Below are 17,321 nucleotides of genomic sequence, written 5' to 3' on the forward strand. Positions count from 1 at the left end.
TCGAAAATAAATTTTATCGAAAAGAAAATAAAATATATCGATAATTTTAATCGGAAAATCATAATCGATTTTCGAATAATAATCTTTCGTTTAAAAATATTGTTTAATTCAAATTAAAGAAATTGTGTCTCGTGAATAAACTGTATAACTATCGATCGATAAAAGAAATTATCGAAATATAAAATTGAATTAGTTAAAAAAATATCGAAGTCTTAAAAATGAATAATACTTGGTCTAAATGGTTAATTCACACAAAATAAAGTATTTAAGTACTCTCTGACCGCTATGAGTTTTTAAAAATTTAAATATAAATTAATTCATGAAAGGTTTTAAAAAAATTATCGATAAAAGTGAAACCTAAAAAATCGCATAAATTAACAGAATTAATTGTGCCATCTATCATTTTTCATCGATCACAAATAAGGAATTTTTCAAAATAAACTTATTTTGCTATTGCTTGTTTTTATAATAAATTTAAGCTATCTTTGTATTGAATATGGTTCCTAGATATAATATATAAAATCAGCAATAATTCGTTATTTTTTTTAATTTACTGCCGTATTGCTTCTGAGAATTGTATATGCCTTCTTTAAAGCTTAAGTAATCACTTAAGTTTGGCTGCGACAAAACACTCAAGGCATTTGGAGAACAATGCCAAAGCTTTCAACTCCAAAATATAAACAAAAACAAAAAAGAAGAAACAGAACACGTCCATCAATATTTAATAGTTCTTTAGAATTGCCTATTTACTTATCAAGTATAAACAGTATTTGCAATTTTTTGATACCGAAATTTATTATCGATTATTGGCGAAAAGAAAAAAATATATGCACGATCAGCAAATAAAGCGCAACAAAAAAACAACAAAGCATGATTTCGAACAAAACAACTCACTTGCGAACGCTTAGTTTTTTATAAGTGTCTGTCAATCTTTCGTCAGTTGAAAATTTTCGATAAACGCTGCCAAAGTGGGCGCTCACAAACCGATCTGCATATTTACATACATACTCATGTGTATTGCTGTTGTTGTTGTGTATAGTATCGATCGATCGAGCGTAGTGTTTCATTGTATGTCAGCAAAGTGATATGTTCGCATATCAAATTTCCCCTGGCGTCTTGTCGTAAATTAAATGAACCGTAATTACTGAACTAATTATTAATTGACATGAGATTGGCGCCAGCCAACAAGCAGCACACCAAGTGCTTTTACATAAAACTAAAGAACCAGGCGCCACACACACACATACGGAAATTATATATGTACATACAAATATGCCGAGAGTAAAACACTTAAAAAATAGTTGAAAAAAGTGAAGCCTTTCAAAAAATACTGCATATTAAGCTTGTAAGTTTACTTGTAAGTCTAAATAAGCTTTTACATTCCCAAACAATCAGCGTTGTGTGATCCTCTGTTGATCGTCGTCTTCTGCTTCTTCCTCTCTTTTATATTTATTATTTACAATATTCATTCAAGTGTTTGTCGCGTCGTTTGCATTGTTGAGAAAGCACTTGATACAATTTGATTTCGTGTTTATTATTTTGCAGCAGCACTTCAAATACTATTACCATTACTTCGATATAGACTTACATACATACATACATACGTATCACTTATAAGACCTTGTTGATAAATTATATTGTAATAATGATCAAATGATGATTGTGCTTCAAGTAAATATCAAATTCACAAGTGTTCACCCTGTAGAGAAAATGCTGAAATCTCACAATTTATTTACTAGAATATTATATTTTCTCTACAGGTAAATTTTCTCATTCAAATTTTGACAACTGGATTTCCAATCGGCTGAAATCTGGAGTTCCCTTTCATCTAAGTATAATGATCGTTTGTCTCTCCGCAGTCTGGAATAATTTTGGGGTTGATTTAAGGAATATTCCTTATAAATAAAAGATCTTTACGGTTTTTGGATTTCTTCTTCTTAGTCAGCGTAGGAACCGCTTACGCAGTTATACCCGATTTCACAATAGCCCGCCATTCTTCCCTCCGGTTGGTAGTTTTGGCGCCAATTCGTAATACTAAATGAAGTCAGGTCCTTCTCCACATGGTCCTTCCAAGGGAGTGGAGGTCTCCCTCTTCTTCGGCTTCCACCAGCGGGTACTGCATCGAATATTTGCAAAGCTGGAGCGCTTTCGTCTTTTTATTCGCGAACTATGTCAATGCTGTCAAATACCTCATACAGCTCATCATTCCATCGCCTGCGGTATTTGCCGTTGCCAATGTTTAAGGGACCACGCTTCTGCACTGTAAAGCAGGACGAGAATGTTGAGGGCCCTGCAGCGTTGCTAAGTTTTCTTAGAGCTACAAGGCTGGACGGTATTCTGTGATAAATAGGAGAGGGCATAATAGACCGTCGGTCGCAGTGCGATCCTCTAATAAATCTAATCTAATCTGTAGAGTTTGGTTTTTGTTCTTCGAGAGAGGACTTTACTTTTCAATTGCCTACTCAGTCCAAAGTGGCAGGAGTGATTCTGTGTTGGATTTTTATGCTGACATTGTTGGAGTTGTTGACGCTGTGCCTAAGTATAAAAAAAAGTTATCTACGATTTCAAAGATATGAATGTCCGCAGTGACGTGAGAGCCAAGACGCGAATACGTTGACTGTTTGTTTGATGACAGAAGATATTTCGTGTTTGGAGGTTTACAGTGACTTTTTAATCTAGAACCTACTTCGCGCCACGTTTTATGCATCCGTTCTCAGCTTGAAACACATCAAAATCCTTGAGTTTACAGCCACTTTCTACTTATGGTAACCACAGAAAAGAATGGTAGATTATTTCGTAGTGAAAAGAAGTTCCATTTATTGGTCTCATTGAACCCAGTACCTAGGTACTGTAAAAAATCTAGTACTGTAGTGTGTCCGCATTGGCATTGAGTTGAGATGATGTCTAAAAGTAAACGGAGGTCAATAATGTTTTAAAGGTCGTATGAGAGGTAGTACAATTATCAGTAATATAGAACAGACAACACTTGTATAGACTCAACCATTGAATTCCTCAAATCACACACTAACTTCAAACTCAATATTTTTTGACAAAGAACCCGATTTGATGATTGAAGTATACCGGTTCCTTGGCCTTCCAACTGCACATACCACAAAAAAATGTGTTAAAGGCGTTGATTTCCTGTAATTTCTAAGAATTTATGTATGTAAAAATGTAGCTATCAACAGTAGGGACCTTAGAATTAATGTATATATTTTCCGGATTTATTCTGAAATTTATTCGTCTTAATGTTTAGGCTTATTTATGAAAGACTTTTCGTCCTCATATATTCAATTCAATTTTTGTCGTCCAAGTTCAAATCCAAGTCGTAATCTGTTACCTTCCCAACAGGGTTGTATTTTCCATCTCAAATAACAAGCAATTCATTCTAAGTTATGCACAATTCATAGGTATTAATTGTGACCTTTCAATTTATTCACTTACATGCAAATACATTCTAATTATTAATAGATTTTTACTTCAATGAGCAATGTAAAATATATGTAGCAGTAATTGAACACGACGTTATTATGAGTAGTCATGTAAATATATTGGTCCATGACATGTTGACAGTATGTCCAGCTCAATTTATTTTATCGTAGTATGATACTTCGAAGTTTAATATCTAACATAACCATAAAAGTAAATGGAAATTATATAGTTTACGGATTCATAAACATTAAACAAAAGCATTTCATATTCTTCAAGTAATTTTGAGATAAGTTTTGAGGTACAAGACTTACTCAAAAGAGATCGTAACGGGAGATGTTATGAACATAGTATGAAATTGGCTGAGGAGCTTCAATTGCGCTCTTCATTTTTAACCAAAGTTGTTCCAGTTTTCTTCTTCGCTTGCTCTCCAAACCTTGATTCTAGATCAGAGTAATGTGGCGTATAGTTTAAGTTGAAATTTGATGTTATCACTGCTTGAGTACCTTCAGATCACTTATAGTAATTATATAATTGAACTGAAATAGATATTAAACAGTTGGATGTTTTTATATTTCGTTGTACTTCTTAAAGTTCTATCGCCGCTGTTAAAAGCTTTCCATATGAAACTAAGAAAATTTTCACTTAAAATTCTGGATTTATCTGTTATATATCTTAATGTATGTATACATATTTACATTCAACATTAATTGCTCTCAAATTAAGCTCCATTCGAGTATTTTCGTTATTTACTTATATATTTTTAATAATTTAAGATTTTAATTTTATATGTATACCCATACTTACATACATACAAACCTTTTTATTTATATACAACTAAGTAATATTGGTCTGGCGCCAGCCTAAATATTTATTCGTTGTACATATAGTAGTTTTTCAGTTGTTTTTGATTACCATTTTAATCGGCTTATTGAAGTATCGCTTCCTACTTTATTTTTACATTGTTTTCATACAGTTATTTACGCCGTTTTATTTGCTATTATACTCGTACTTTGCTAAAACTTTTATTTCACTTTTGTTGTTTCCCTTTGCAGGTAAACTAGTTATGGCCGCTGAGATGACGGGTGATGTTTCGAAAGTTGAGGAAAAGCCAATAAATGGTAAGTGTAGCGATTTTAAGTTTTAAGAGCTAGTTCTGAGTGAGCCATTTATGAAAAATAATACTAAAATAATAATAAAATTTTTTATTGTTAATAATTTTGAGTGCCCAGAAGAAGATTATTTCTTCAAACCAATGAGCGTTCTACAAAAGTTACTTTAATTTCACTCAAGAAATCATATCCATTTTAGTGTTTTTATTATTGATATAAAATAACATTGCTTCAATCACAATATAAAAATAGTTTCTGAAATATTTTTCACACCTGCCATAGCTATTTCACTTAATATGCTTTGACCCCACAAAATCCCTTTAGAATGTCAAGCTACCTCATCGAATTTTTTCTTCATATTTACTGCCAAATATCACAGCCAAAAATATCCACTTGTAGTACTGTCTCTTTTATCAGTTGTAATATTATCTGCACTTAGCTACATGTGGTATTAGGGGGTAAAACACCTCTTCAAAGTTCTTAGCAATCAAAGCGACGCTGACATCATATTTTTTATCTTCTACCTCTCAGTGTGGACTTATTTGGCATGATTACGATTGATTACATTTTCAACTGATAAATGTCGATATTTTTATTTAAGTAAAGCCATATTTTTTTGGTAAGAACTGGTATTAATTTATTTTTATTTCAAAATTTTTTTAAGAACCTGCGAAAAATGCGTAGTAAATTCTTTATTTATCTCTGTTGAAGACTGACGCGCTAAGTATGGAATGTAGAACGTTTATTTTTTATAATTCTGAGATCAAATGGTACGCAGTGGCTTTATCAACCAATCCAATTGATTTTAAATACATATTATTCGTTTTTTCATTAAATTCATCAACTAGGAAGACTGAAGGTGTAACAGAACATACCTTGTATAAGTAGACCGCCTTCGTGGTTAAGATTTTGGAAAGAGGGAACACATAAATACATTTTTGCTAAAGCATATTTTCGCCTTTTGAGAAACCTACAAGTTTTAACCTGATTCTGAGTGGCTAATGGATTTTATATGATTTTAGAAATGCACTCCGAGGTTTACCTGGCAAGAGATCGTCAAGTTTTTTGGTTTAGTGAGAACTGGGATCAAATGATCCGGAGAACCTACAATATATCTCCTTGGCGTTCCCAATACATCAATTGATCTTCACATTTTATTATTATTGATATGTTTAAGTGTGTTGAGGATTTCAAAGGTTTGGGTTTAGTATAGAATATAGGAAATTATTTCTGGGGATTTTAGTAGTGTTAAAGTCCTGAGTATTGCTATAACTACTAAGGGAATCATTCTCACTTACTTTGCTAAATAACAAAGTTACACCGAAAGGTTCTAATCAGAGGATCAATCCGATCCGTTCCATTAACGGAAATTTTATCTATTTTGCCCAAGAAAGGGTGTACGACGTTTATTCTATAAAGTCTTATTTAAAATGTTACGAAACTTAAGTCATGAATTTACAATAAGCTTTCATTGTTGTCCGATGAAGCTCTATATTTCCTTAAAGGGGGTAAGGTTTGACAAATTTTTTTTTTTTAATTTTTTTTCTGAACCATCAATATCTCAAGAATATTGTGTTAAAATTTTAGGTCATCCGGAGAAGAACTAACGAAGTTACAGCAGGTTGAATAACGGTACCACCAGCTATCTGCGCTGAGTGTACAAAACTTTGAATCGATTTTCCCAAATATGTCATTTTTAAAGTCGGTGACCAGCCTACAGAAAAAACTACTGCATCGATCGTTTTGAAATTCTGAACAAATATTCTACATATATATAGCTCTCGAATGACGTCGAGTTTTTTCAAAAATTTTAATTACTAACAATTCTACAATAACAAATAGGTCGATTTTTTCGTCTAAAATCGTCACTTGAAAATGGTACCAAAAATAGAAAAATTTAAAAAGTAAAAAAAAACTCGACGTCAATTGAAAGATAAACTAATAAACTAAAGAAAGCATTTTGATTTTTTGGTTTCGGATGATCCAGTGATGCTGTAGGCTGGTCACCGCACAACAACTTTTTTTCGAGGTGCCTTCAGAGATCGACGATAAATCCGTTATTCCTCGCTATTTTTCGATAAAACTTTTTTTTAAGTATCCTTCAAATGTTGCACTTTCATATAATAATAAGTAAAATAAACCTACAGCAATAATTTTTTCTAAAAAAATCATGAAAAAAGGTCTTTTTTCGACGAAACAAACCTTACCCCCCCTTAAGTAACCATAATGATTTTCTTTAATTGATTCTCAGCTTGTTGTTTCAAAACATATAATTATAAACAAAATTAGTTTTCGGAAACAATACTAAGGTTGCTATCTTGGACTTCAGTCCCGGACTTCGTTTCGACTACTGTGGGAACGGACTCTCGGTTCATAACGTTCAACAGTTAGAGCTTAGAGCATATATGGTTTTACCTTAATGAACAGAAATATCGTATACAATTCGGACATATATAAGGGGTCAACTTCTTATAATGGCGATGTGTACAGCATAGTATAGTTTTAAATGGTGAGGTGATCCTGGAGAGCTCTGGACAATTAAAAATTGGTTAGATAGGCCTGGAAATCGTTTAATATTTTCATAATTCGACTACAAAGTATACAGAACTCCTCTACGTTCGGTGACTGGGGAACTATACTTTGCTTTAATACCTGGTGGATAACTTTTGGAATCAGAGTCTGTTCTCTGATCGATTATAGAGTCTTTTAAACATAATACCTTTGTTTCTTGAGCAATTACTAACAAATACTACAACAAATTTTCGCACATGTGACACTCTTTCGCGCTGACTGCTGAAGACAGTTGCTATTATTGCTACCATATAGAGAAGGAGTTTCTTTTTGAGTCATTTAAATTAGATTGTTTACTCGTCTCTTTGTATGAAATGTAAAGCTAAATACCACACACCCACGTTACGAAGCGTGCAACAGCGCGTGAAATTGTTTATACACACACGGACTTCTATAAGAATATATTTATATACGAGTGTACATATCTATGAGTTTGAACTGTAAATACTTGTATTCAAGGTTCCGTGCATTTTTGTCTTAATGCCATGTGACTTTAGTTGATTCCATGAAAAAAAAAGAATACTCTGAAGTGCATGAGATACACATGTGTCTATGTATGCAATCTTGTTTGCTACCAAAAGGGTATCCCGCCAAGTCGAAACAGACACGCCAGACATTCTGGCAGTTCCCATTAGACATAATTACAATAGATTTGTATACAAGAGGTATATACTTACATACCATATATAACAGCCACAGAGATTTGTGAAGAAACTATACGAGTCTTCAGGAAAATAATACAAAATTGTGGCTGAGATTCCAAAATCTTTTGAGAGATACATAAAAAAACACAAAAGCTATTGAGAGCTACAGAAGAACTATAAAACGCATGAAGTCCAAAAGCAAATAAGAATTGTAGAATTCTATAATCAAGCAACAAAAAGTGTATGGTATTTATTTTGAAGACCATAAATAAATCCAAAATCTATAAAAAAGAATTACACAATACACGAAAAAAGCGAATTAGTTGTATTGTTGTGATTCTTCAAGTATTTGATTTGGTGTGTATTCTGAGAAGCAGGAGTGCTGCACCCTACATAAAAAAGTCTAAGAGAATTGTCGATAAAGAAACAACAAACCAAGAAAATGCACGGACACTACAAGTGACAATCAACAATGCAATGGCAGGTCATTTTATGCGAGAACCTCAGCCGAGCGATTTTGGGATACACACAACAACAAAGTCAATAGAACAAAAGGCCGATATAAAAAGGTTGCACAGCATACAAGCAGATGTCTGTGCAATTGCTGTGGAAAAAAATTATAAAGAATATAGAGAGTATCCCCCGGTTTGTACCAAATCAAAGGAAATGCAAAGCATGCGCCCTCGGACGCAATTCATACATACAATCTATACATAAGTACATAAATGACAATGACAAACCAATATTTTTTTTATGTCCACCGGTCTACCAAATTAAATGAAATGAGTTGGTCGAATGAAGATAGCAACAACAAGAACTTTTTAGCCGAAATGAAGTTGGACAGCATAAGGAGCAACACATAAACACCGAAAATGTCATCTGAAGTGTTGTTGCATTTAAATCAATGTCACCGTAGACAGTAGAGGAGAATTGTAAAGAATTAAAGTACGTACACCAAAGCTATACTTAGGAACCGACGAAAAGGTTTATAATTATATGTCATAGTTTGGGAGCTTAAAAAAGGTTTATAAAGCAATGTCAGTTGTCAAAGTGATCCTCAACGTGTTATTGTCATTCAAAATTGTTCAATTAGGGCTGTAAGATTTATATTTTTTCAAATTTTGTGACAGATCTTTAAGATCTTCAAGCATACTTACTTACATAAAGATCTATTATGCACATATGATTTTTTTTTGGAGAAACTCTCCCAAACTCTTTATATATGATGTATTATTTTTCTTCTTTTCTTATTTTTTTTCTTATATTATTCATTATTATTGTAATTCCTTCCACTTCACTTTTTTCTTGCTTTTGACCCTTGTAATTTACGCTTTATAGTTTCCAGTGACATGTAAAATATGTCAACGTGGGCGAATGATTTTTAAATTATAGCGATTCGGTATGTAAATGGATCACAAGAAGAAATGTAATGGTTTAAATATGTACAAAGTAACCAGTTCTGTATTTTGTTAATCGAGCTCATTTTTCCAGTTTTAAGTGACGGTTTCGATACTATTAATCAGTTAATAGGGACCTTGATAATATCCGCTTTATATTTGGAGTCCTATTAGCAAATTTACATGAGCTGCTTCCACATAACTTCGAATAGATAAATGTCTGAAGGAAACTTCATGTAAATTCTGAATTGATCATTTATTACTGGACCTCTCCTATCAAATAGTACGTGATGGATTTCATCGGATATAATATTATTTGTATAGGTTAAGTTAGGTCAATGGGGTAGATTTCCACGACTGCAGGGAATTTCACTTAGACAGCTTCAACTGTCCTTTGTGGCAACCAAATACTGTTAATGGATCAAAAATCTCTCATGATGCCACAAAGCGCTTGGACTATGTTACATAGTTCTTAAGTCACCTTATGTTAATTCCAGTCTATTCACTAGGTTCGCCGAACGCTGGACAAGAAGGTAGTGCTTAGATTATTCCTGTTGTCTTCCTACAAACAGCTTTGGTCTCTAAACTCATCGCTTTTATTTCTGAGAGAAATCAGCTGGAATGACCGTTTTCGATGCCTCGGAATTACGCAGGTGCTGGTGTTTGGCGAACTCACGCGAAGTCTGTATGTTCAGCGCTCTAGCCCAAGTGGATCACGAACTACAAACCCGATGCCATTATTGCTAAGGTACCCTCTCTTGCAAGCTGGTCCGCTCTTCAGTTTGTAGGGATCCCGCGGTAGATTTTAGACAGATCAAAAAAATATTTACTAAAGGGTTTTCCAATAGGTCAAAAGTAGACCGATAGGGATAACAAACGATGACATTTTCCCGCTCTTTTGACATTTCTCTTCAGTTTATCATGGAAAGATATCCGATCCAACAACGAGGCGAAATTATTAAAATTTACTACCGAAATTCGGAGTCAGTGGCCTCAAATTTAAGAGCGCTACGTTCAATTTATGATGAGGCTCATTTCTGGCTGAATGGCTTTGTCAATAAGCAAAATATACGCTAGTGGTCAGGTACCAATCCACACGTACTCCATATAAGTCACCATTGCATCCCGAAAAATTACGCTTTGGTACGGCTTATGGCCCGGCGTCTTCATTGAGCCGTACTTCTTCCGTGATGATCAAGACCGGCACGTTACTGTGAATAGGAATCGCTACCGCTCAATGATAATCGAATATTTTTGAGCCGAAATGGTAGATATGGCCTTGGACAATAAGTGGTTCCAACAGGACGGCGCCACAAGCCACACAGCGAATGTCACAATCGAAATGCATGATCGAATTATATTGATAAGGACAACGGTAGAACCAGGATTCAATCCAACAGAACACAAATCACATATGCTATAGATTATCAAATACCATGATAGTCCTTTAGAAAACAGCGCTGAAGAAGTAAACAGCTGTCCGCCCCATCACCCCCTTCATCTACCGCTCCCTTCATAATATCTTATGCAACTATTTTCTTTTCTGCTGTAAATAGAGATATATTGTCATAATTAAACGCAAATAACGGCACCTTTTAACATTTCTTTTTTTTTGTCCACCTCAACCTTACTTGTTCGCTATAGAAAAAAGGTGTATAGTTCACACTTAGCCACATAACACAATATGTAATATGTTCGTCAAAAGAAGAAAGCAAACAGGCAAACGAAAAAAATTAACCTGAGATGATCGAGTTCAACCGTTGAACTCACATCTTTCATACCAACGCCATCAAACAACAGTTGGCGGTCCAGCTGCGGCTGCGTCCAAACACACAGACCCTCCATATTTTGTGGGGGGTTATGCGTTGCACGCGATGGGCAACCGCCGTTGCGGCAGTGACTACCAAATGTGAAATGCAATTATGCACGTATTTTCACCTTTTGTGTCGAGGTGTGAACAAAAGAGATAAATAACTGTATTGTGAATGCATTCTTCGAACAAACACATACACACAGAGGTCCGCACGCGGTACTTTTAAGGTGAACGCAGCGCTGCATCAGTCATTCAGTGATCGTAAGACAGATCGTGATCACGCGGGTCAACGGGCGAATTTGTGGCCCGCTGCGGCATACAACACGTCCGAACCCTCCGTATGTCGGACGGAGGCTGCATTCGTTGCGCTTAGCACACATACGAGTCCAAATAAATCATCACGCCTTGCAGCAATGCAAATGACGGTGCGTTGTAATGCGTGACCGCGCGTTCGATTCGCAGCTTTGGCGCAGTCGCCAGTAGGACAGCGCGCGCATTGTGTGCAGTTAAGTTGAAGGCGATTAATTAACACCCTTTGAAAAATGTTGAAACACTAATTTTTTCTCATTTATAACTTTCCGGCTGGCAACCAATATGTTTCTTCATTTCCCTTTGATTTTTTCTTTGCTTTGTCTTACCAACTAATTTATTATTAATTTCTGGCAGGCTTTGTTTTTGCAGTTATCACCTCTAAATCGGTTTTGTTGCGCTGTTTGTTATTGTTTTTGTTTTGAAGTTCTGTGTTTTTTATAGTCTTCACACATTTAGCACCAACTGTACGGTAATTAGCATTTTGTCCAAAAAGCGGCGAAAGGCAATAAAAAAATGTATTTCATGATTTATATTTACTCCTTTTTTAACTCCTTTATGGCCGAAGAAACCTATGCGTTAATTATACACGCTTTCTACACAAGTCATAAAAACGTTTTAACTTCACTTTAACTTTTTTGGACTTCATTAAATCTGCTATGGTACAAAATGTAGACAGCATCGTAAACTCAATTGATTGATGTTAGGCTTAAAAATGTGGTGTGACTCATTAGCGGTTAATTTAAGTTAGGTGAGCTTCAAACATTCCGACTTTACTTTCAGAACCTACACAGATTTTCTGCTGGGACTGATTCCGATACTTTCTAAAAATAAGTCAGATGCACACAATTTACCTTCGGAACCCACACAAATCTTCTACAGCCACTGACAATTTTCAAAGTAATTCTCCTGGTTGAGAAAAGAAGTCATATCCAACCTACAACCTCTGTTTCAAAAAAACGAGACAATTTCGAACGTTTTGAGAGTTCACCTCACCATTTTCTTTACATTTTTCAGAATAGGGATCGATCTGGACTTCCTTCATGGTATTGAACCTCCTCATTAGCAAAGAAAAAATATCACCTCGACTGAGAAGGGCATTATATTACAGTTGGTCATTGATCGCTTAGTCAGAGACATGCAAGACATGGTAATGCAATGTAACTTCCTTTGAAGCTATTCTTGGAAGATCACAAGCTTTCGAGTTTAGGGTACTTCAATTGTAGTCTGAGACTTCTTAGTCCCTAGTCATTTCCACTGACGGACGGATTTGCAAGAACGACCACGACTTGAATTCGCAATAAACATGAACAAAGCCATAGAGGATTGGTTCGAATCTATGTTATCGATCAAACAATCAGTTATCATGGAATGGATCCGCGTATCCACGACACCCTCAACTTCGAAGTGCTCTTCAATGTTGGACTATGTATGCTAAACTGGTGCTCTTTCGATATCTGGATATATTTGAAATGGATGTATCCGAATAAACCACTCTTACTGGTTTAATAATAAATATTTTATTGGATCTCTAACTTTTAGGGTTTCGTAAGTATTCACGAGATAACTGCTTTTCATCTCATACCTTGAGTAGTAGGGTTAGGTTGCGTTGTTTCCAAAAGGGACACACAAGTAGACTATAAAAGACAGTCCTTTGTGAAGCCTGGATCCCCCCCAGATTAGCGATTAGGAGTCGACAAAGCGCCCTGAACCTACTACAAATCTTCAGAGATTTTTAACTTCTATTTTCTCTATTTCGCAAGCTTTTTCGAAAAAGTGCGATCCGAGAAATATTTTATTTTTCTTGATCTCACAAAGGCGGGACATTCCAAAAAAATGTGATGAGATGATTGCACCACATCATCCTCCATGCCGCTCCTTTCTCACAGCTAGCGTCCGGTATGATATTTAACCTTACAGCGTGGATCCCGTTGAGACAATGGTCAGTCAGAACCCCTATGACCAAGGAGAGGTAAGCTTTACTGAGGCCGATATGTCCATTAGCTAACCGCAAACCGAACAAGGGGCACCATTGTTTCCATGCAACTAATAGTAAGACTGACGTTTCTGACCTTGCAAGTTCTTCAGCCTTACAATTTCTCGCGATTTCGCTGTGGCCAGGAACCCACAGTAATCTAATCGAAAAGTATAACTATGCCAGTAGTAGGACCATTTATAAACTCCGAGAACTGTACGTTCCACTAACTGCAATCTCTGGAATATATCGTATATTATTGGACCACATTTTTAATCATAGATAAATACTAACAGCTGAACTGACAAGTTTTATCTTCTTCTATTCGAACCCACAATTATAAAATTCAGTAGAATAAAGCTTTTTATGATGAAATATGTATAATATATTGTCATTATTGTTATTCTAACGCAAAATTCAAATTATACAGAAATTCCTAAAGCCTCATCTACTCGTCGAAGCGAAAGTTAGTTAATAACTTGGGCGATACCCTTCTATTAAATAAATTAAAACTAAACACATGAGAAATTAGCACTTGATATGGGGTTTTCACAAATAAATGACAGTTTCACTGCCTGGGGGCGGATTTACAAATAACAAGCGACAAGTACTGGCTAAACGAGCGATCAACTCGAGCCACCACAAAGCCCACAGAGCTGATCTTCCAAGCGCGTTTTTAAAACGTTAAGTGGATAAGCGACGCAGCCGCTGTATTTACTACGTTGAGCACTTACCAACCAACCAGCAACACAGTAGCGACTATAAAAATGGTGCAACCTATAATTAACTGAATGTTAGAAAGCAGCCGACATCAATGGAGTGGCCAGGCACAACCAGACAGACAGACATGCTTAGCTACTCAAACGCGCTGCCAAGCCAGTCAATAAGCGCACAGAAGCGATATGTTATTAACTAAAAATAATCATAATAATATATGAGTAGTGTTGTTGTTGCTGAAGCTGAAGCTGATAACAAGGCAGAGGCAGGCAGGCAGGTAAACAGCGGTAAGCCAGTCAAGCTGCACAGTAGTTGTATTAACGGTAGCTGGTGAAACCCACGCAACACAAAAGACGTCAAGAAAATATTATAAAACGCAAAAAAGCTATTGAAAACTGGTAAACAATTAAATGTTTTTTTTTTTAATAATATAAAAGCGATAATTAAGATATTGTTTAAAAATTTAAATAATATTAATTTATCAGCTGCTAAATAAACAAGCAAGGTTTTAAGCTTAGCTACATACTTATTAATGGTGCGCTTGATATTGGGCGTTAGTGGCAGTTTTGACTTTTAAAAACCTCATTTAGAGCGATTGTAGCGCTTGATTGTTTATAGTTTATTAACTGTCTGAAGTGTGGTGTTAACTTGAGGTGGTTTCAGTGGTTTCGACATACTCTTTTCTCTAGGACTGTGTCGTGCCTTCCAGATCACTACAATGTTTCTGACACTCCTCGCCAAGGTTAATATTAATACTAAGGCTTTATTAACCATCGACAAGCAAGTAAAATCTTATAAGAATCACTAATCCAGACATTATTTGTTTAATAAATAAGCTGGAATCACCAAAAAGAGCGTACTACAAATTGGATGGAATCTTCTTATTTGTACTTTCAATGTATCTGATTCATTTTCTTAGACCACTTGGGCTTGATACTTGAAATCCTGGGATAAAAGGAGTGAATGATAAAATATTCCTATTTATTTTGTAAATATTCCTTTTCCGGCAAGAGTTATTCTCGGCGATCTCCTCGAGTGGAAACAGTGCTCCAAAACGAGATCGGCCAGTCCAATTCTAGAGTGTGTACAGATATTCAACCTCGTGAACGAAAAAAGAAAATAAATGCAGATTTTTATTCTTTTAAATTGCGAATCTTTAAATTACTAATCAACTATTTAGAATAATGAAATCATTATGGATCCTGAAACGTCACAAAGAAAACTTAAAATATGTATGTCGGACCTACCCTAGAGTTCGTACAGATTTACCAGTTTGGTTGGTGTCGATCAAAATTGTCACAGAAACCTCTTAAATATCAGTAAACAGGACAAACCGCTCTTATTCTAAATTTGTTCAGACTAGAAAAGATGTAATTTCTCCAGCATTACTCTTACATGACTCCTAAGTTTTGACGAATAACCTTTTATTATTTGAAAACTAAATAGAATTCTAAGGCATTAATATTCACTATGGCCTGTTATTATGGCTCTGCACAAATTTGATCAAACGTATAGTACTATACAGTTACTAAAAATAAAGTATACAGCTCGATGGCCATGACGATTTCTATTTATAAGAAAGTGGAATTTTAGGCGGACCTAGAGAAACTCCAGAACTAAGGACACCGAAAACTCAAGAAAAAACACTGAGAGTTTAACCTTCGTCGGAATCGGGTCTAAGGATTTGGGTTACGGCTATCGAAATAAACACAATAATAAACGGGTCGAAGAATAAATAACGGCGAAGTCACTTAGGGTGAACCTAAAACTTATGGTAGAATCCCTCCTATCTCCGTCGTCGTAGGAATCGAGTCTGGCGATCTGTGCTTTTGGATATCGGAATACACACGATCATAAAAGGGTCGGAGAATTAAAATGTGCGGAAGTATCTTATGGTGATCCTAAAGCTTATTGTAGAATTCTTTTGGCGAAAACCAAATGAAAGTAGGACTACTTCGCCGTTAACTCTGGGTTTTAATCCCATTACCAGTAAAAGCTAAAATTTTAGGAAGCGGTCTTTTAAAATTAATTACCTTCAGTAGGGTATATCTTATATAAATACTCTCAGGAGTTTCCTACTCTCTTTAGGAAAAAAATCTCATGATCATGAGATAAAAATTTTCGACTTGAAAACTATAACTCTTCTATATTTTACAACTGCGTTTCACTTCAGAAAAGAAAGCCGCCAGCTACTTTGACATCTATTAAAGCACCGTCTCCGTCAATAGCGAATAAACAACAATTTTCTTTTAATTATAATAATTCATTAATTATGCATTGTCATGCAAAACATGAGCCATAAAACAAAATACGCCAATTACACCCCGACACACACACACATATACATATCGAGATTTGTGCATAAATATTAACTGCTGAAGAAACGCGTGCTAAGGTCGTTGGTATAAAAATACACACGCAACATAGTAAAGTTAAAATATAACAAAATGAAATTAGCAACCAGCTATTTATTAATTCACTAATCTCTTTTTGTTGTTTTTATTTTTTTTTTGTTATTTTTTTTAGAAAATTTGCACACAAATGTTTAATGAAATACGCGCGCCACAAAGGCAAATCGTGTTAGTTTTTATGGCCGCAACAAAAATGCGACACAATAAATACCAATTAATTTAAACGACAAATTTTATTTTTTTCCTTTGTCCAAAGTTAAAGCCAGAGAAACAAACGAACGACAAAAATATTCATAAACAATGGCAAAATGCGGGCGTGAATGGTAACTCTGTATAAAATTATCTGCGTTGCTTATGGTGGCACACATATTATATCAGTGGGAGAGATACATAAAATATTATGAATTTCACAAATGGATTTAATTCGTTTTTATTTATGTCTCAACTTATACAGTTATTTTTGAAAAAATCAACACTTTGCGAATGTATGATTGACCTCCATACGAGTATACGAAATCGAATTCCTCCAACTGTCTGTAGAGTTATCCACAGATAAACAGTAAAGTAAGTCCTTACTGATTCAGAACCAGGTCTTTTTCGTAGTTGCAGAAACTTAGGATCTACTTCCTGCTATAAAGATACTTTTGCCAGGAAAGAGACTACATACTTAAATATCATGGTCCTTATTAATCTCGAGGCCTTCATGAGTTGAAGTTTGATTCCTCACTGCAGTTTGTGCCTGTAAGATCAACGAAAATTATTAGTCTTCATTACCCCATTCAAAGTGAAAATAATGATTTTCTCAAGAGAGTCGGTCCCTTGTTGCCAAAACGTACATTATAGTTTATAGGGCAGATCCCTGCGTCAAAGCCACAAGAGATCCCACTTGGACTGCTAAAGTCGCCAGTCCTTTGTGATACTGCAAACTCTTCGAAATAGATGC

At 35.1% G+C, this 17,321-nt stretch overlaps 1 protein-coding gene across 2 annotated transcripts in view; it reads left to right on the top strand.

Moving 5' to 3' along the window:
• Nucleotides 1-17,321, top strand: part of LOC105216953 (bone morphogenetic protein receptor type-1B) — a 206,213-nt gene that overhangs the window by 106,812 nt on the left and 82,080 nt on the right. For both annotated transcript variants that reach the window (XM_011191724.3, XM_029043308.2), the window contains exon 2: nucleotides 4,485-4,550. In XM_011191724.3, coding sequence (XP_011190026.2) covers nucleotides 4,485-4,550 — 66 coding nt within the window. The remainder of the gene's footprint in view (nucleotides 1-4,484; nucleotides 4,551-17,321) is intronic.

The sequence above is a fragment of the Zeugodacus cucurbitae genome, chromosome 3 (genome assembly GCF_028554725.1).
Source record: "Zeugodacus cucurbitae isolate PBARC_wt_2022May chromosome 3, idZeuCucr1.2, whole genome shotgun sequence".
Taxonomy (NCBI): domain Eukaryota; kingdom Metazoa; phylum Arthropoda; class Insecta; order Diptera; family Tephritidae; genus Zeugodacus; species Zeugodacus cucurbitae.